Source organism: Oncorhynchus clarkii, chromosome 8 (assembly GCF_045791955.1).
Source record: "Oncorhynchus clarkii lewisi isolate Uvic-CL-2024 chromosome 8, UVic_Ocla_1.0, whole genome shotgun sequence".
Taxonomy (NCBI): Eukaryota; Metazoa; Chordata; class Actinopteri; order Salmoniformes; family Salmonidae; genus Oncorhynchus; species Oncorhynchus clarkii.
Genome location: NC_092154.1, coordinates 21,536,354 through 21,557,778, shown reverse-complemented (window position 1 = coordinate 21,557,778; position 21,425 = coordinate 21,536,354). Strand labels below are relative to the sequence as shown.

At 41.7% G+C, this 21,425-nt stretch overlaps 1 protein-coding gene across 1 annotated transcript; it reads left to right on the top strand.

Moving 5' to 3' along the window:
* The first annotated feature begins 2,388 nt into the window (after positions 1 to 2,388).
* On the top strand, positions 2,389 to 9,037 carry LOC139415097 (cyclic GMP-AMP phosphodiesterase SMPDL3A-like). The gene is made up of 8 exons (XM_071162909.1): positions 2,389 to 2,602; positions 2,929 to 3,142; positions 4,368 to 4,512; positions 4,798 to 4,894; positions 5,095 to 5,258; positions 5,480 to 5,660; positions 6,736 to 6,860; positions 7,528 to 9,037. The coding sequence occupies exons 1-8, from the start codon at positions 2,500 to 2,502 to the stop codon at positions 7,828 to 7,830; spliced, it is 1,332 nt and encodes a 443-aa protein (XP_071019010.1). The 5' UTR covers positions 2,389 to 2,499; the 3' UTR covers positions 7,831 to 9,037.
* The last annotated feature ends 12,388 nt before the right edge of the window (positions 9,038 to 21,425 follow it).

The window sequence follows — 21,425 nt, the reverse complement described above, 5'->3', positions numbered from 1 at the left end:
ATGGCAACACCACCATCCTGATGGTGGTTGACAGGTTTTCTTTTTCTAGTCTTCTCAGATTTGACCCTTGCCTGTTTTTTCTGGACTCCGTACCCGCCTGCCTGACCCTTCTGCCTGCCCTGACATCGAGCCTGTCTGCCACTCTTTACCTCTTGGACTCAGTACTGTTTTTAAAATGTTTATTTAATCTTTATTTAACTAGGCAAGTCAGTTAAGAACAAATTATTATTTTCAATGACGGCCTACCAAAAGGCAAAAGGCCTCCTGATGGGACAGGAGGCTGGGATTAAAAATTTAAAATAAATTCAATAACACTATATGACAAAACACACATCACGAAGAGACAACACGACACTACATAAAAAGCATGATAACAACACAACATCACAACAACATGGTAGCAACACAACATGGCAGAAGCACAACATGGTGGCAACACAAAACAGGGTACTGTCAAGTCTGCTCCTGCTCCTCCCCTCCGGCGTACGACATCGCCAGAGTACTAACCACTGGTCCTGGGATTCATCATTACGCACACCTGGCACTCATCATTACGCGCACCTGTTAATCTTTATGATTCACATCTGGACTCCATTACTTTCACAATTTCCATTCTCCCATGTTCACTCACCAGTTGGTATTGTTCTTGTGTATCGGCGGTCTACCTTATGTTAATGTTGTGTTCTTTGTTTTGTTGTTTAATTAAAACGTTTCACCTGCTTCTGACTCACTCAACTGTCCAGTTTGAGTATTTGTTGCAGCTCGTTCCAGTCGCTAGCTGCAGCGAACAGGGATGTGTGTGCTTTGGGGACCTTTAACAGAATGGGTGTTGAATGTGGATGAGGGCTGCAGTAGATATCTCAGATAGGGGGGAGTGAGGCCTAAGAGGGTTTTATAAATAAGCATTAACCAGTGGGTCTTGTGATGGGTATACAGAGATGACCAGTTTACAGAAGAGTATAGAGTGCAATGGTCTGTCCTATAAGGAGCATTGGTGGCAAATCTAATGGCCGACTGGTAAAGGAGGTCTAGCCGCTCGAGCACTCTTACCTGCCGATCTATAAATTACATCTCCGTAATCTAGCATGGGTAGAATGGTCATCTAAATCAGGGTTAGTTTGGTAGCTGGGGTGAAAAAGGAGCGATTACGATAGAGGAAATAAAGTCTAGATTTAAATTTAACCTACAGCTTTGATATGTGCTGAGAGAAGGACAGTGCACCGTCTAGCCATACTCCCAAGTACTTCTATGAGGTGACCTCATACAAGACCTCTAAACCCTCAGAGGAAGTAATCACACCAGTGGGGAAAGTGGCATTTTTCTTACCAAACGACATTACCTTTGTTTTCGAGGTGTTCGGAACAAGATTAAGGGGCAGAGATAGCTTGTTGGACACTAAGAAAGCTTTGTTGTAGAGTGTTTAACACAAAATCCGGGGAGGGGCCAGCAGAGTATAAGGCTGTATCATCCACATATAAATGGGGGAGAGAGCTTCCTACTTCCTGAGCTATGTTGTTGATGTAAACTGAGAAGAGCGTGGGGCCTAGGATCGAGCTTTGTTGTACACCCTTGGTGACAGGCAGTGGCAGAGACAGCAGATGTCCTGACTTTATACACTTCACTCTTTGAGAGAGGTAGTTAGCAAACCAGGCCAAAGACCCTTCCCCAGCCAAGCATACGCCTGTTGTATTCGGAGCATGTGATAAATTAAATTTGATTTTGATCCTTAGAAACAACCACACAGAGGAAAGAAAGGCAAACCAACGATGTAATGTAATGATGCAAAACATAAAGAAACTAACGCTAAGGGGATAGACTGTTGATATTCTTCAGTTTGCTGCCATTTTTTCTGGTTTCACATTTGTCTTCAGTGATCATAAGGTAAAATGTATCTAAAACAATTGTAATTTATATTTACAATACCCTTATCCAAAGGTTTACTCATTTACCTAGCTCTATCAATAGCTCTTCTCTATTTGTAAATTACAGTGCATGGATAATGGTGTTATTTCATTGGAAAAAATAAATATGTTGTTCCACTTGCAACCAACAGTTTGCTAGACCTTATTGAACGTTTCATCTCACATAAAGATAGTGGAATTATGATAGAAATAAATCAAGTCAGAATACAACATATCTGTAGACACACCTCCACCACACCTCCATTTCTATGATCTCCACCCGCAACGAGTGAATGGCAGGTGAATGGCATGCTATTCTCATGTTAAAATTCATGGTCAGAATAGGAGTAGAGAGAAGTGCACAAAAAGGGAATTACGTTCAATTTACGCGCGTTTAACTCGGGTCAGAATTCCCCCCATGTGCTCTCTTGACTCGCTTTGGAATTTATCACGTGACCGTACTGTTCGTTTCAGACCTGGACAAAGCAGTCACATGAGCGTCGTACTTCCCGTTTGTATCAGCTGAGAAAACGTCAATGATATATCCAAACAACTGCAATTTGTCTCACTGTTTTTTGTTGTTGTTTAATGTGACAATATGGGGTTCGTGTCCAATCTTCTATTTGGGCTGCTGTCCAACGTGCTGCTGATTTACGCGGCGCCACTTTCACCTGTAAATAGCATTCACCTGCCAAGCATAGGTACGTTGTTTATAGCGTTGATTGCACCCATGGATTATGTTGAGTTGTCAAAATCATTTTGCTTAGAAAATGAAAGCGCATGCTGGTGTTTGCTGTTTGTGTTGTATTATATGCCCGTGTATTCTTGTGTTTAACGTTTAAACCAGGTTTTACTTCAGAAAAGTTTTATAACCCAACCTACTAAAATTACATATTTAAATATGTAAAAAATAGTTACCTAGAGTTAATACGTCCTGGTCATTTGATGTGACTAGCATGATTTACATCATCCCCTACATGTTATAAAGTAGATCGATATAACATGCCCAATAATATTTCAATTTCAGGGAGATTCTGGCACATCTCTGATCTGCATTTGGACCCCACGTACCATGTGACTGGTGACCACACCAAAGTGTGTTTCTCCTCTAAGGGTGTCCCAGCCTTAAACCCTGGTCTGTTTGGAGATTTCATGTGTGATTCTCCCTACCAGCTCATCCTGTCAGCCTTTCAGCACATGAAACAAGTGGCCCCACAGCCAGAGTTTATGATCTGGACAGGGTTTGTAACTTTATATGTTATGAAGAGCCATATGTAGTGTGCCTGTGGATTTGTATCCCTATTTCACATACAACATTGGAGAAGTACAGTTTGAGAGGGTTAAAAAAACAAACAATAGTAAATTGCTTCCTCTTTCATTGAATAACAAAAAAGGATCTTGTCACAGATGAAATTGTTGTAACATAAGCAACAAATCAATGATCTTTTGGAGTTAAGTTATACGTAATCAATGTCTGTATAGCAGGGCTGCCCAATTCTGGTCCTGGACGGCCTCTCCTTCCAAACGGGGACACCATGGGAGTGCAATTAACTACCAGGTAGAAACAAAAACCAGAAGTGTTTTGGCCCTCCAGGACTGGTATTGGGCAGCCATTGTATAGTCATTCAGCTGGAACATTGGTGTAGCACACACTGCCGCAGTATACGTAAGGCGGGCCCACGATAGAATATGAACACGTCATAAGCCAGGATTGTTTTGGGAGGGGGGACTACAGGAAATTAGCTTTAAAACTGGAGAAAAAAATCTCAGCCTCATGGCAAAATGTATAGAATAGCAGAAAATGAGCTCTAAAACAGCACAATTTTCTCTCAGCCTCATGGAAAATGTGTGAAATATGCTTGGACCTTACATTACGCCACTGGTCTTGAATCAGCTTTAAGCTGTGTGTGTCGCTATACAAAATAAAATAAGTAATTTGCACATGCAGCCAAATAAACCATAAGTCATCAATACAAGACTTTCTGCTGATATGAAAATGAAATGCTATAAAGTCATTAAAGCCAACGTGCAACCAGTGGGGGGAAGGACGACTCAGCATCAGATAGGTGTGCATACAGTATGAATAGAGTGAAGAGCGATGCATATGGAAGACTGTTAAACATGAAGGAAATGCTAAGCTAATGCCTGAAAATATGAATTATATATCACATGAAGGGTTATGTACTGCATGTGTATGGTGCTTTGTCATTCCAACTCATAAATCTCCAGTTAATCAGTTAAGCCTGACATTTTATTGGCATGTATAATGTGTGTTAAGCATAATTAATATGCTTTGGTGAAAGGCCCCTGCCACTGCACCTATATTAAAATGTGTGTTTAAAAAGCCAACAGGGATTTAGGGGTAATACATGAGCACATATTTGTTTTATTTTATAAATGATGTCCTTGGCTCTAATAAGTTATTAAAATGGGCTTATTCCCCCCCCCCCCCCCCCCCCCCCCCAGAGACAGCCCTCCACATGTCCCTGCAGGGGAGCTGTCCACAGACATGGTAATCCAAGTCATCAGCAACATGACTCAAACCATCAGGGAGTTCTTTCCAGACATGCTAGTGTACCCCGCCCTTGGGAATCATGACTACTGGCCACAGGTATTTTATTTACAGTATTCCACTTATGGGGAGGTGATTTGGTGGATAAGTACCTGTGATGTATAGTAATCTGGCCAAATGCCGATTGTGGTAGACTCTGGGTCAAACCAGAGATTGAGTCTGTACATCTGAAAGATGAATGTTTTTTGGAAATAAAGGAATTTTTAGCATAAATGAAAGATGAGCAGCAGCAGTTTGTCATTTTCTCTCATCAGAATGTTTGTTTCCTCTTTGTCAGTCTATATGCCTACTCTATTTCCATGACACAGTGGTCATTCTTTTCAGGATCAACTTCCGACGTCCACTAATGATATTTACCAGGCTGCAGCCAAACTGTGGGAGCCTTGGTTAAAGCCAGAAGCCCTTGTAACTCTCAGAGAAGGTAAGCTGATTGTGTTTAGAACATGGGAACTAGTGTTAGGCCTGCTGATCAGGCCTCTTGGTGCCTGGTATTACTATGCATTTGCTTTTTGCATTGTTTTTAATCTACATAAACATGTACATATTGATAACCCTTTCAGAACTCACAATAACTTGATACAATAACCTTACTTGACCCTGAATTTGATGTCTTTTGTGAAGGTGGATTTTACTCTCAGATGGTGCAGCCCAAGCTGCGACTGATAAGCCTGAACACTATCCTATACTATAGCCCTAATAAAGTGACAGTGAATATGAGTGACCCGGCTGGACAGTTCCGGTGGCTGCAGGACACCCTGGAAGCATCTGCTCAGAGCATGGAGAAGGTAAATAGGTCATCGCTACATTACTCTGTAGAAGGAATATCTCTCTGTCTATCCAGGTGAGGATGGCTTCTGAATAGTCCTGCATTGATCCTAAGCTCCCTTATACGGAAGACAGGATAATATACAGAAAATAACATGGAAGACTGATTATATATTTTTAAAAGCAATATTTTTCTCTTCTGGTGCCTTAACATGCTGTTCCTCCTGTCGTCCCTCTGTAGGTCATTGTAATTGCTCATGTTCCAGTGGGTTACTTGCCCTTTGCCAGGAACACCACCGCCGTCAGAGAAGCCTACAATGAGAGACTTGTGAAGATCTTTCGTGACTACAGTGACATCATCTCAGGGCATTTCTATGGCCACACTCACAGAGACAGCATAATGGTCTTGCAGGACCAACAAGGTGAGTCACTGGCTAGTGTCAAAGCTCTGTGTTACTGTCATCAAGGGATAACTGACTGGGTCAGGATGAGGTTTGAACATGATTTTTTATTATCTGAGATCAAATTATTACATCTCCATCCTACATATCAGTTGCCTGACGACTCATACTGAATTTAATTCCACTGCTCTATCACAACATGCATTCAGTCTGAGACTGCCATCGTAGAAATCCTTTCTGCTGACATCAAATTGAGGGGCATTGTACAAAACAAGTTATCAGCGATTGGCTTTTAAAACTTCTCCCTATCCCATTGCAAAATGTGTAGAATTTCAGGAAATTGGCTGTAAAACTGCAACAATAAAAAAGTTACACATGGATTTGTATACCTTTTTGTTAATAAAATATTTTTTCTCTTACAGATCCCTCTGTACGTTTTAAATGCTAGGTTTTAATCCTGGTTCTGAGTTAATGTGTAGCGGCTAATTGTATAGCTTATAGGCTATGCGTGTGTAGATTAACTGAGGTGAATGAAGCTATAGCCTCTAATGGGTTAATGGCTGGGGTCATTTTTACTTGTTTTTGCTGTTCTCCATAGCTTTTTCGACCTCAGTATAACTCGGGCCATGGCTACAGTCTTAGGCCCAACCCATCGGTTTCTGGGACCAATCAGATCGGCTTGAATGTGTTCGCATTCGAGAAGTCATCAAGGAGGAGAACAAATTTAGAATCATTCTAGAGAAGAAATGTTAATGGGCGTGGCGTTTGGCCGGAGCGATGTGGATTGGTAGCCAGACAAACACATCAGGGTGTGAACGAGGCATCATACACTGAGTAATCTTTTGTACCTTTCCAGATATAATGACGCATTTATATCATGTTCAACACTGCCTCAAGTTAATCAGACAATTCAAATCCACCTTTCATCTCCTATGGGTTCAGTGTCACAATGACTGCCAGTGTTGGCTAGAATCCCCACGGCCACAAGTGCATGTTTGTCTTAACTAGTTTAACTCAATGGAGGAGGAACTGAGGAATGAATGCTTTTAGCCATTTATTTATTTACCCAAATCATCCTCATTTGTTTGCTTTGAAGGGGAACCGGTTAATTCCCTGTTTGTCACACCGGCTGTTACTCCAATCAAGAGTGCAGAAGAGCCATATTCCAACAACCCAGCCTTCCGCATGTACCACTATGACCCGCAGGACTACAGACTGCTGGTAAGTACAACCACCATTATCCAGTGGTTTTGGACAGGCCCCTTTCATTTGAACATGTTTGGAAATATCCATTGATATAATGTATTATCATCCTCATGTCTAACCTTATTAACTCTCTCAAGGGGATGTAGGTAGCCAGAACTATTTCATCATTCCCACGCAGAGGCCGATTTCAGTTCTGCATTTTCATTTTCCCTCTTATCATTAAGGTCTGCACTGATCTGTCCTTGTCTTGGTTTATCAAAGTACAGAAATCCCCATGTGATTCTCGCTTATACAACATAGAGCTCAGAGTAGCTTACAGGTGATTTCAGCATCCCCCTTAGACGGGAGCTAGAACATGTTAGCACTGCAGTAAGCTCCACTGCCAACATTGGGGAGGGCATAGCCCTTAAATATCTAGTAGCTCTACTTTCTGGGGTAATCTGTTAAGAAAGAGAGTCAGAAACATCTTGACTAAACTTATTAAAATTGGGACCATTCAGGTTAACGTCAGTTAGGTAAATTAGCTCTCAACAGCTTAACCAGCCCCTAGACCCACAGCAATGATGTTCCTTCATGATTAATGGTGCTGTCACACATCACTACTTCTAATCAAGGTACTTTCACAGAGTGGGGGTTTTACATGGCTTTTCATGGTTTTGAAATAGTCTTTCTCTCTCTGAAGGATATTTGGCAGTACTACTTGAATCTCACCGAAGCCAACCAAGAAAAAAGATCTGACTGGAAACTTGAATATGTAATGACTGAAGCGTTTGGATTAAAGGACATTCAACCACATAGCCTGTTTAAACTTGTCTTGAGTTTTGAAATGCAGCAAAGCAAAGCATTTCAGAAGTATTTTAGCCATTTTATGGTGAGTTATGATGATACCATTGTGTGTGATGGGGCCTGCAAGCTGACTCAGGTCTGTGCGGTGCAGTCCTTAGACCGTGCCTCCTATTCCAAATGTATTGAAAAGGGACATTAAAACAATTATCTTCTTTTTTTTGTGTGAGTTAATCTTAAAATTCAGGGATTTTATATGTGTAGAGATATTTCTTATGTTTTCACATGACCATGAAATGTAAATGTATTTTTTGTAATACTCTCAATTGAATAATTACAAATCAAATCAAAGTTTATTTGTCACGTGCACCAAATACAACAGCTGTAGACCTTACAGTGAAATGCTTACTTACAGGCTCCAACCAATAGTGCAAAAAAGGTGTTAGGTGAACAATAGGTAAGTAAAGAAATAAAACAACAGTAAAAAGACAGGCTGTATACAGTAGCGAGGCTATAAAAGTAGAGAGGCTACATACAGACACCAGTTAGTCAGGCTGATTGAGGAGGTATGTACATGTAGATATGGTTAACGTGATTATGCATATATGATGAACAGAGAGTAGCAGTAGCGTAAAAGAGGGGGTGGTGGGTGGTGGGACACAATGCAGATAGCCCGGTTAGCCAATGTGCGGGAGCACTGGTTGATCGGCCCAATTGAGGTAGTATGTACATGAATGTATGTATTGGTTATGAGTTTTTAATAGATGTGACCTTTATTTTTTATTTGTTTAAAATTTCACTTAAAGGTGTCATGTGAGGAGGTTTTGTTCATACCTTTATTTGTATTTGACTATGCATATGATAAACAGAGTAGCAGCAGTGAAAAATAGGGGTTGGAGTGGGGGGGCACACAATGCAAATAGTCCGGGTAGCCATTTGATTACCTGTTCAGGAGTCATATGGCTTGGGGGTAAAAACAGTTGAGAAGCCTTTTTGTCCTAGACTTGGCACTCCTGTACCGCTTGCCATGTGGTAGTAGGGAGAACAGTCTATGGCTGGAGTCTTTGACAATTTTGAAGCAAATCTGAGCTCGAAATATGTATATGATACCTTGAAATGTTGATGATTATATAATTGCAAAAGGCCAGATATTTTGACAAACTTTCTCTCTGTGAAATGTTATAATCAAAGGGAAATAAATAACTAACTCCTATGCACATTGTCTGTTTATTGCTTTGAAAATATCTGGCAGTTATTGAATAAACTAAACTGAGTTGCTTTGCTTGCAGTACAAAGCAAATTAGTGAAACTGTTGCACAGAAAGTGAGGGCATTCATGAGAAAGATGTTTTTTTTTATTTCAATGAACAGCTTGTTTATTTTTTTTACAAATAAAAGATGGCACAACAATTTACTCTGCATTTGTAAGTTGTTCTGATATTATTTCTCTGAGACACCTATCTGTTTCTCATGTTACTGAGATCAAGCTCTCTGGATCAAAGGGGCCCTAGTTTTCCCAGCTGTAATGCTGCACTTCTCTTCATGTGCTCCCCAGCCCCTTATATAGCTGTACTGTGAGAGAGGTTAACGCATGACCTCGGAAATGCCTCGCTAGACCAAACCACTCTGTAGGGGAGATGGGGGTTGAGCGGATGGGAATCAGACAGCCCCAACCCCATTTGGCCCTCCCCTTTTCTCCTCTCCTCTCCACCCCCCCCCCCCCCTCTCTCCTCTCCATCTCTTCCCTCATCTCCTTTTCCCCCTCTCTTCTCTCCCTCTTTCCCCCCCTCTTCTTCTCTCCTCTTCCCTGTATCCCCTCTTCCCTTCTCTCCTTCTCTTCCCCCCTCTCTCCTATTCTCCCCTCTCCCTCTCCACACACAATCTACTCCAGGATGACTATCTGCCCTTGCCTTTTGGAATTGGGGACAAAATCTTTCCACTCATATGCCCTCAACTGAGTTTAGTCATTAGCATTCAGGGGCAGAGAGTCTGGAGGAGCCACAATACCCGGTGCAAGGGACTGTGGAAATGAAGTTAGCGGTTGACATGGTGATAAAGACGACTCCGGGGTAACTGCAGCAGAACTCTGGCAGGCCTCATTAATGACTGAGATCCACTAATGAGCGTGAATCCCTGGCCTGCCAATCAGATAAGCTGGTTCATCTCAAAGAACCAGCCACTGATGGAGTGAAAAAGAGAGAGATGGGTCAATATTTTCCCTGTCGCTGTGACTCCATTTGAGAATAGAATGGGTCTCCTGCTCTTCAGTCTTCACTACCCCGCTAGCCACCCAGGGTTGTCCTGAGTTCAGGCCAGATTTTAAACAACAGTTTAAATCTAGTAGGAGACAGTGACTGAGGGCCCCTCCTACAGTGGGCAGTAGTAGTGAATGCCTGGATTGGCCTCCTCTACACTGAAAGAGAGGCAATAATACCAGTTCTTATACACCCTCTGAACAAGGATTTGGGTAGGGTGGAACTGAGGAGAGAGCGGGATATGGCTGAGCCCAGGAAAGACACTTCAACTGTCAGCAGCATTCTAGGCATCTTATGAGAAGGGAGGCACGCTTTCTCAGGAAGCCTCCAAGCCTCTACATTTCAAACCAAGAATCCACCCAGACAATAGTGACAGAAGGCTGAGTTCTTAAGCCTCGGTGGACTTAATGCCGTTATATGCCTCTGACCTTCATATCGCCTTAGAGATACAAGGAACTCAAGAGCCTGCCTTGCTTATATTATGGAGAGTATTGTTTTACATCTTTTCAGTAATGTAAATAGTCTATGCTATAAAATGTAGAAATCCAGAATAGAACACAAGTTCTATGCGTCCACGTTTCTCTATCTGAATTGTATTCTATTTTGTACCTGTAGCCAATTAAGAAAGTAATAAGGCATGGTTAATGCTGTCACGTATGCTTAGACTTGTAGAGTGCTCTTTGCTTCCTGAAAAGTCAAGTCTACGCTAATTACCAGGCCTCATTATGGTCAAGTAGACTGTCATCAGTCGCCACACCTCACAGCACTTTTATTTCTGCTGGCTGGGTTTATGCTGCAAAACATTTCATCTGTGGATTACTGTCAAGATTGTGTACCTGGGCAGGCCCTTGGGGAACTGGAATCTTTGGAATATGACTGTTAATTTCAGGGGATGGAGGCAGAGCACAGAACCCACTCAACACAGAATACACTGTGCCACTTTGATCAGGGAGACTGTTGTTACTTTAGAGGATTTTATTCAACACGGAGAGCAATGACACAATGTTAGGTAATGGTGTCGTACCCAGTCTTAATATCACTTGGAGCATCTGTTCAGTTATTGAGGGGTCCCTATGGATTATTAAAAACTATTTAACATTCAAACATCCTCATGTCTCTTATAATAATAATACATGAGATTTTAAGTGCCTTTCAAAAAACAACAACAAGGAAGATCAACAGAAAAGAGTATAGAATAAGACAATTATATAAAAGCCGCTTAGCTATGGCTGAGTAAGGGGGGAGCTAAAATTAGGGGAAAGACAGACTGAAACGGTGGGTTTTGAGATTGTTTACGTTAGATTACCTCACCCTCTCCACAGTCTTTCCATCTATGGCCATGGTGACTGAAGTGTTATGTGTTAGAGCCAGCTGTGCATTGTTTTGTTGTCCCATTTATCTTGGCTGTGTCTCCAAGACGCTCCGGGGTTGCGGAGGAGGAGGCGTAGTAGCCAGTAATGAACTTGTTCAGGCATTAAAACTGCCACTGGGTGTCTAGTAACAATTGCAGCTCGTGGTTGTAGTGTGCATGGTTATTATGTGGAGGTGGCGTGTGAACGGGTCTCATACCCCAGGTCAATATTTCACACCCTCAGTCTAATGAAGAGACAAGCCATAAGCCATCTTGGTGAAGACTAGTGCTTATCAGTGACCTGTCCTCACTTACCCTCCTCTCTATCACTTGATGTCAATGTAAGAGATTCTGAAATCGGGGCCTGATCTCATTTTAAAAGGACTTATTTTGCATGCAGCGACTAAAACCTAAAAGGGTGCCTTTTAAAGTACAAAATAGCCTAAAAACCCGTGGGTCTATTCCAGCAACAAGTACTTTGTGCTTGTAGACAATAAATTATGTTTCAAATCAATGTTGCATGTTGTAACATTGTTGGATGACTCAGATATGACTTTACCACAAAATACCAGCCACATCCAGTAGGGTCCCATTACAGATAGTATAGATGCAGAGCCAGTTGAAGACCAATACAAACCCCTTGAATCATGAGAAGTATTTTTATTTCATCTTAATTTAACGAGGCAAGTCAGTTAATAACAAATTCTTATTTACAACGACGGCCTACACCGGCCAAACCCGGACGACGCTGGGCCAATTGTGTGCCGCCCTATAGGACTCCCAATCACGGCCGGTTGTGATACAGCCTGGATTCGAACCAGGGTGTCTGTAGTGATGCGTCTAGCACTGAGACGAAGTGCCTTAGACCGCTGCGCCACTCGGGAGCCCAAGTGTTGTATTACCTACTGAGAGTGAGAGATGGTCTGGATAGACGGTCAGACCTTTTCATAGTCACACCTCTATTGGGGCTCATCTTCAGGAGCTCTGTCAACAATGCATAGCCTTGGTGTTGAATCTGTGTCAGCAAGGACAAGAGGGGTCTGGTCTGTGACTGCTAAGTAACCTCTCTCTCCCCAGCCTGGCAATCCTCCTGTGGGAAATTCCTGTGGTTTGTAAATACTGCTTACTGTTCTGCTTATTGGCCAGTTCACTGTCTCGTTCCCAGCGTTGTGTTTTATTCACCGGAAAGTAATTGAGACTAGTATTGTTGGCCTACAACAAGGCTCAACCCTATGTAAGTGTTGCTTTGTTCCATTCAGGTTTTTATTTTATTCATCAAGTATGGACATTGATTAATCACTTTTTACCTTAACTCACAGAAAGGTGAAGCATGGTCGTCTAATGATTTTTTACAATACAGGAGGTTGAAAATGTTTGTAAATTCACAGGAATGGCAAGTGTTTTATTGTTTTTAAGTGGTGAAATGTAAGATAGCCATTGCCACTTCTATAAGCATTTAGTAAATCAAAAGTAAATCTAAAGTCTAATATAACTCTTTGTATAGCCAAATTCCCCTGTGGACCAACACAATGTTCTATTCATAGAGTTAACCTCATGTGATGCTAGCTCTCACACCCTACTCCTACTCCTACAAAATATAAAGAGACTTAGTGAAACAGATTTTCAAAGCCAAACTTGGCACAGACCAGCCATTGAGAGGGAGGCATGGTGATTGTGCAATCCAGCCTATTTCCCCAACGATGGGGGTAAGAGGGGGGTCTTGAAGGGGGAAAGGGCCAGGGGTGAGAGAGAGAAGGGGAGCAGGCAGAAACCCGACCAGGGGGGTTCCTTTCGTCTCATGCTTCAGTGGCAATTTGTCAGCCAGCATGAATGGCCGTCTTTATGAACCCACAAGACAGCAGTCGGGGTTCAGATCTGATTGAGCTCTAAGCCGATTGTACCCCGTTCCTTTGTGGGCCGAGCATAGCCCGTTCCCCCTCAGCCAATCGGCATCCAGCTAGGGCATTACCTCATGATCATATGATGTCTATGCCAATCACCCAGAAAAACACTCCCTCTTTTCCCCTTTGAGAAGAAGAAAGGCACTCTGGGAAAATAATGAAACTCCATCAGGCCTTCCATGAGAACCACTCTCTCCAGGAATACATTGACAACGGAGTGTAGAGAGAACAAAAGACAGATTTCTGCAGGGAAATATTTTACAAAGTGGCGTGTAGGCAGTCATGATTGAGGGAGTGTTTGGAAGTAGGCCAAACATACAGGGAAGATCACCATTATGGAGACTACTGCCAATTAACATGTTCCCCACTGGGCTCGGGCTGGAGATTCCCATGATACACTAGGGTTAAGCTATTGTCTTCAGACACAAAGCTCTGATTATGGAAGTGGGAGCTGTAGGTATGCGTGCAAGAGACAGTGGTCTGCAAGAATGTACAGAAGTACACTGATGTGAATTTAAGTTGTATCATTTAAAAAGAATAAAACTGACATTATTTTTTGCATGACAGAGTGAATAAAACTTCGAGGTGTGACTAGTTCTCGAACCAATTTGTGGATTGTTTCTTGCTTCATTAACAGTAGGGTTTACACAAAAGTGAATAAATGACATGACACTTACTACAGTATTTTCCCAAAACATTTTGTGAGACTATGGACAGTAGCTCGAATAGTTTTCAGCCTAACATCATCTGAGAACAACATGGTAGATGTTAATTAATAAATGACCTAGAACCCGTAGTAGGAATGACCAAATTCTTGATAAATCTATTCCTTGTGAGTTACATCTGTTTGGCATCCTATGTTTATTTCCCTCATCAGAGGTGACTTACCTAACAGACTAACATCCTAAAGGATCATGTTCTACCTACCCCCGCCCTGTAGCTTAATCTAAAAATAATTCCTTCAGAAAGTTTTCGCAGCCCTTTACTTATTTTTATTTTTTTGTGTGTTACAGCCTGAATTTAAAATGGATTAAACTGAGATTTTCTGTCACTGGCCTACACACAATAGCCCATAATTAGATTTTTTTTTTTTTAACAAATTAATAAAAAATTAAAAGCTGAAATGTCTTGACTCAAGTATTCAACACCTTTGTTATGGCAAGCCAAAAAAAAGTTCAGGAGTAAACATTTGCTTAACAAGTCACATAATAAGTTGCATGGACTCACTCAGTGTTAATTAAAAGTGTTTAACACAGGGTTTCCCAAACTTGGTCCTTGGGACAAATAATCAACTAATCATCCAGCTTTGAAAATGTTAATCAGCTGTGTAGTGTTAGGGCAAAACCAAAACATGCACCCCTTGGGATCCCAAGGACAGAGTTTGGGAAACACTAGTTTAACATGATTTTTGAATGACTGCCTCATCTCTGTACCCCACACATACAATTATCTGCAAGGGCCCTCAGTTGACCGGTGAATTTCAAACACAGATTCAACCACAAAGACCAGGGAGGTTTTCTAATGACTCGCAAAGGGCATCTATTGGTAAAAAAGCAGAGATTTGAATGTCCCTTTCATCATGGCAAAGTTATTAATTACAATTTGGATGGTGTATCAATACCACCAGTCACTACAAAGATACAGGCATCCTTCCTAACTCAGTTGCTGGAGAGGAAGGAAACCGCTCAGGGATTTCACCATGAGGTCAATGGTGACTTTAAAACAGTTACAGAGTTTAATGGCTGTGGTAGGAGTAAACTGAGGATGGATCATCAACAAAGTAGTTACTTCACAATACTAACCTAAATTACAGAGTGAAAATAAGGAAGCCTGTACAGAATACAAATATTCCAAAACATGCATCTTGTTTGCAAAAAGGCACTAAAGTAATACTCCAAAACAATGTGGCATAGCAATGATTTTTTTGTCCTGAATAAAAAGCGTTATGTTTAGGGCAAATCTAATAGAATACAATACTGAGTACCACTCTCCATATCTTCAATCATAGTGGTGCCTGCATCATGTTATGGTTATGCTTGTAATAGTTAAGGACTGGGGAGTTTTTCAGGATGAAAAGAAACAGAATAGAGCTAAAACAGGCAAAATCATTGAGGAAAACCTGGTTCAATCTGCTTTCCACCAGCCACTGGGAGATTAATTCACCTTTCAGCAGGACAATAACCTACACTGGAGTTGCTTACCAAGAAGACAGTGAATGTTCCTGAGTTACAGTTTTGACTTAAATCTACTTGAAAATCTATGGTAGAACCTGAAATTGTTTGTCTAGCAATGATCAACAACGAATTTGATAGAACTTGAAGCGTTTTTAAAAGAATAAAGGTCAAATTTTCCAGGTGTGGAAAGATCTTAGAAACTAATCCAGAAATACTCACAGCTGTAATCACTGCCAAAGTATTGACTCGGGTGTGAATATTTATGTAAATGAGTTGTTTCTGTATTTAATTTTCCAAACATTTGCAAAAATGTCTGAAAACATTATTTAACTTTGTCGTTATGGGGTATTTTGTGTAGATAGGTGAGAAAAAAACAGATAGTTCATCCATTTTGAATTCAGGTTGTAACACAACAAAATGTGGAAAACGTCAAGGGGTATAAATACATTCTGAAGTCACTGTATGTGGACAGAAGGACATATTTCCAAGTCAGTAATGATTTTCTAAAGACAGGCCTAAACCGATTGTGTGCCTTTGCTGCAGGTTTCCTTCCCTGGCTTTATCCTTGGTTTGTAGTGGGGCAGAGCCTCAGTAGGCAGCATTGAGTAGTTCAGGGTCAATGGTTTTGCCCAGGATGGAACATGTTGGCCAAGGGCTTTGATCATGGTGGAGCCTGGGGATCGTGACCCCTTTTATTCCACATGATAACAACTTTACTGACCCATGATACTATGTCTGTGTCCCTAATGGCACCGTGTTCCCTATGTAGGGCATTATGTTTGACCAGGGCCTGCACTATGTAGGGAATAGGGTGCCATTAGGAACGCACAAAGCCCAACAGATGACCCCGCCTGCAGTTTAGGGGCACAGAGCTGGTTAATTTCTAAAGGCAGGTTTCCTCATTACATTTAGCCCCTGCTAACTGCCTTTTGAACTCTTGATGTTCACCATTGTTACATGCATTAACCAGGCTAGTTTGATATGGATATGAACAATTGCTCTGAGAAACACTGTACAAATAGTACTTGAAATGATTCACAGTAGAAACACTATTCTGACAACCTCAATATTGTCAATTTGACTTTGAATTCCCAAGATATTGTTTCTACGCCCTTAGTTTACACTGTTGTATGCATGATACAGTATATTGCCATCTTCATTGCAATGGCCTGATGTTCTACAACACAATGGATGGAGATGATGTGGTGTGGGAAGGTTGCCAGGACATACTTTAACACAATCAGACCCGATTTATGCATTCTGCTCATGTGGAAAATTAATGTTTAGGTTTAGTTTTAAACTGGCTATTCAATTGTTTAAAAGTACTCATTGTGATCATCTTCTGTGTTATCATATTAGCATTAAAACTGTGCAAGCTATCTGTAGTTGCTGACCAAAATGGAATACACTACTCTGTGACAAAGGGGTCTGAAAAGGTGGTAGACTGCAGATTAACTTCTACAACAGTGCCATCATGTGGCATTATATGTTCATTGCATCCTTCTGAATAAAATCCTGCCAAAAGTTTTGTACTTTTGTTGGTGGAGTGCATTGGTCATCTGTAAATATGGGGGTGTGCTTTTTACTTAATCAGCTCATTTACAATTGGAAACTTGTGATGTGACCTGACTGAACATTTGAATGAATGGAATCATAAGAATAATAATAAACATGTTAGAACCTTAATATAATTAAATTACATTCCTGATATCATATGAATGAAGTGGTATGTTTTATTATTTTATAGTTAATGTGACAAAGGAGGTAATAACAAAGTCAAGGGCTTTTTCAATTAAATATATTAAAATAACTAATTGAAAAGCACTTTCCTCCCACATAAGATTATACAAGTGATTCTGGGATAAATGTAGATAAAGTGACATATAACCTCATTTTTCCCCCTAATGTTCCACAGAAAAAAACCAGGTGTACGAACAGATTGTAATATTTTATAACATAATCAGTGAACATGACATTATTGGTCTCCTGGGACCTCATTTATCATTCATGCGTAGGCACAAATCTGTGTGTAAACCATGCGTGGGATCATTTCCACGCAAAATGCGAGATGTATCAATATGAACGTTGGCTTGAGAGTGTGCCATGACCATGCGTACACACAGTGCCAAGTGGTAGAATAAGGGAACTGTTTGTCAAGCGTAGTATGGGGAAAATATACTGTATGTTGAAAATGTGTGAACCTGTGAGAGTAATCATGAAATCGTTTTTAAACGTAATCGTATTTCCATTTCCAAAACCCATTTTTATAGGATTTTTTGCGAGGATTTAAGACTAACCTTAAAAAGGCATGCCATTTCGGTGCACATCCAAGTGCTATCCACCCTCCGGGTTTTGGCAACCGGTACTTTACAGCGGGAGCTTGCCAATTCGCATCTCACAGCCCTCGATGAGCCAATGTTTTGGATGCAATCATCAGCAAAACGAACAGTAACACATACCATTTCCATAAACCATCGCACAACAGGTTGACGTCAACAGGGGTTTCTTTGCCATGATGCCATCAATGGGTTCCCAAATACGAACGGATCAATAGATGGCACCCATCACATCGCCATAAAATCACCATCACAAAACGAATTCAACTATGTGAACAGAAAAGGCTTCCATTCTTTATGTGATGCGCAAAAGACGCTGCTGAATGTTGTGGCAAGATGGCCAGGTGGAATGCACGACATGTTTATTATGCAAAACAGCATTGTTGGCCTGTATGCCTGCAGAACAGCATTAACTGTTCTGCCTTATTATTATTCGACCATGCTGGTCATTTATGAACATTTGAACATCTTGGCCACGTTCTGTTATAATCTCCACCCGGCACAGCCAGAAGAGGACTGGCCATCCCACATATGCTCTCTCTAATTCTCTCTTTCTTTCTCTCTCTCGGAGGACCTGAGCCCTAGGACCATGCCCCAGGAATACCTGACATGATGACTCCTTGCTGTCCCCAGTCCACCTGACTGTGCTGCTGCTCCAGTTTCAACTGTTCTGCCTTATTATTATTTGACCATGCTGGTCATTTATGAACATTTGAACATCTTGGCCATGTTCTGTTCTAATCTCCACCCGGCACAGCCAGAAGAGGACTGGCCACCCCACATAGCCGGGTTCCTCTCTAGGTTTCTTCCTAGGTTTTGGCCTTTCTAGGGAGTTTTTCCTAGCCACCGTGCTTCTACACCTGCATTGCTTGCTGTTTGAGGTTTTAGGCTGGGTTTCTGTACAGCACTTTGAGATATCAGCTGATGTACGAAGAGCTATATAAATACATTTGATTTGATTTGATTGGCATATATGCCGACAGAAGGGAGCTGTTGAGGATGGATGGCTTATTGGTGAGTGGTGCTTACTCAGTACCTATATTTTGCAATTGCTAAAGCAACTTGACTTGTCCTAATGGTCCTCTCTTTGTAGCTATGTTTTTATTTTTACTGGGCAAGCCACAACTGAGCAAGACAAATAAAGCATTTTGGTTGTACTCACTCTCTGACACTAGCACCTCTATTTAATGTATTATTATTTTTTCGTAGCTTTTTTTGGGTGCGCGGTTGTATTTCATGGTATGGCGTCTTGCAATCCCCACGTTTTAAATGGACCACGTGGTTAATTAGGGCCGTTTCGAAAAGCAAACGGCTACAGTCGTGCATGAGCACTGATGCTGGGAACAGTTGGTGTTTGTTTATCAATGGTTATCTCCTAACCCTGTGCATATGACGCTCATAGGTTTGTTTGACAAATTACACTTTTTCTATGCATAAGACAATTCTAAATTCCGTTCGTAAGTGGTACGCTATGACAACATCCCTCAACCCCCAGACTATTAATTGAACCTGTCGCCACTAATAACACCATGTAGGCTGCGTCTGACAAGATGCCAGATAGTGAGATTGGTTCAGGCCTTAAACACGGGCCGGTGCGCCATATGGCGTGTAATTTATCATGAGTTATACCCTACAGCAGCTCAAGCATATTGCTCCATCTGAACATTAGCGGACACGCGGCGACCATATTGGCAAAGGCCCTGGGCAAGCCTCCGATAAACCACTAGTCCATTAGGTGGCATCTGAATCTCTGTCTGTCTGTACGAGCGAGCACACCCGGCCTGGCAGCACTGATGCTACTTAGCACTGGGCGCCATGTTGAACCCACTCACCCATTTCTCTGAACTTGCTGGGAAGGGGAACTGGAAGGCCAAGAAAAACATTTTAATGAAAATTCTTCATGACAGTTCTCGAGAATGTTTAATTAAACGGCAATTCGGGTAATTTGTTAACATTTCTGTTGTAGGCCTAATAGGCTACATGCTTCCATTCCCCCCATAGATTGTTCAGAGATCCACCATTCCCTCCATAGATTGTTCAGAGATCCACCATTCCCCCCATAGATTGTTCAGAGATCCACCATTCCCCCCATAGATTGTTCAGAGATCCACCATTCCCTCCACCATCTGGCTATTGAGATAAGCTCCTGGGCATTGGCTTGATGGGCGCCTGCCCCGTCTAATATTGAAGCAGTACCAGACCAGGTTTTCACACAACCACGCTTATGGACCAGCCAAGGTCAGAGGCAGAGGCCCCAGGCCTATAATTATTAACATGACAGTAGAAAATCAAAACTCAAGCTAAAAGCACTGTCTTTCCATTAAGATGTGCAATTGAATCATCATTGATATTCGAGTTGAATAGGCATACACATTTTTTATTTTTTTTAGCTCATGCACTTTACAAAATAGCAACTCATGGCATCTTTCCATGCACTGATGTACTGAGTGTTCTGGACTATATGGTCCCGTGTTGTTTAGTAAGTAGCCTGTTTTGTCTCACTACTGTATATTTGGGATGTTTTAAACTTGACATCTATACCCCAATCTAAACATTTAAAATAATGTTACATCGCCGTCATTTAAACCAGCGACACCTGTTTCCAAATACCTCGCAGAGCTAGAGCATATTCAACAAGGCGCTGTCCACTCACCTGGTGCTGAAACTGCCACCGGGCAGCACTGGAGTGACTGGACGCGTGAGTTTGGTCAAGGTCACTAATTTCATGACACCTTTGTGATCTGGCTCTGTAATATTAACCATTTTGTAAACATCCAACCTGTCTTACCAGGTAGCTGCTGAAGCCTACATCTCCAGTTTTTTGTAGATAGGGGTAATTGTCATCGAGCATAGATAGCCAAATGCCATTCTGAATGCCATCATGCACCAATACAAATACTGCAAACTGAGTTCTAACATCTTAAGCTACGATTTTTTTATTTTTTATAATCAAAGAATCAACCATCGAAAGACCAAATGGCCTATTCACAGAGCAACGTGAGAGAGCACTTCAAAATGACAGCTGCGCCTTCACAACAAAGGTAATTTGCTATGCAGGTCCGTCCATTCAATTCATTTCCTCCACACACCCGTCAGAACAGAGTGTAATTATCGTCTGCCCATTTCCCTCTCCCTCGGGAGTCTATTTTTCCACCCTGTCACTGCTCAGATGTCAGTCCTGTGCTCCCTCTGGACCCTCACGCTACATAAAATTAACCACGCGCTGCAGCTTATCTCCCGCTACATCCTCACCAGTGTCGCGCTCGAGCTGGGGTAGCGGTTGAGTGATGTCCAGAATATCTGATGTCTAACTAACACTATGAATCAGTTAACGAAATAACCAATTAATAAACCCCACACAAGCTCTGCAGAATAAGTGACTCCAGAGGAGATTCACAAGGAACAATGCATAATTGGTTCGACTGTGAGTGAGTGGGAGGACATTTCCTTTGTTGCACTAGGTTGATAAGCTCTGAAAATTGAGCCTTTTATATCTATAAGACTTTGAACTGAATGTCTCATCATCGCACATTGCACAAGGAAGTGTATGTGCATCTCAGTCTGACTCAGACAACAGCACCCATTAGATTATTATCCAGGTTGGCAATTAGAATATAGGCCTACACAGGTTTGCGGGCTCAAATCAGCAGCCATGATGTGGATGGTACCTCAAAAAATCACATTGATTGGACCCCTGTCAAGTCAAGGGGTCCCCGGCTGTGTACGCGCGCGTGTGCACCGGTGCGCATGCCAAGTCGTCCTCAACAGTGTGCGCCGTTGA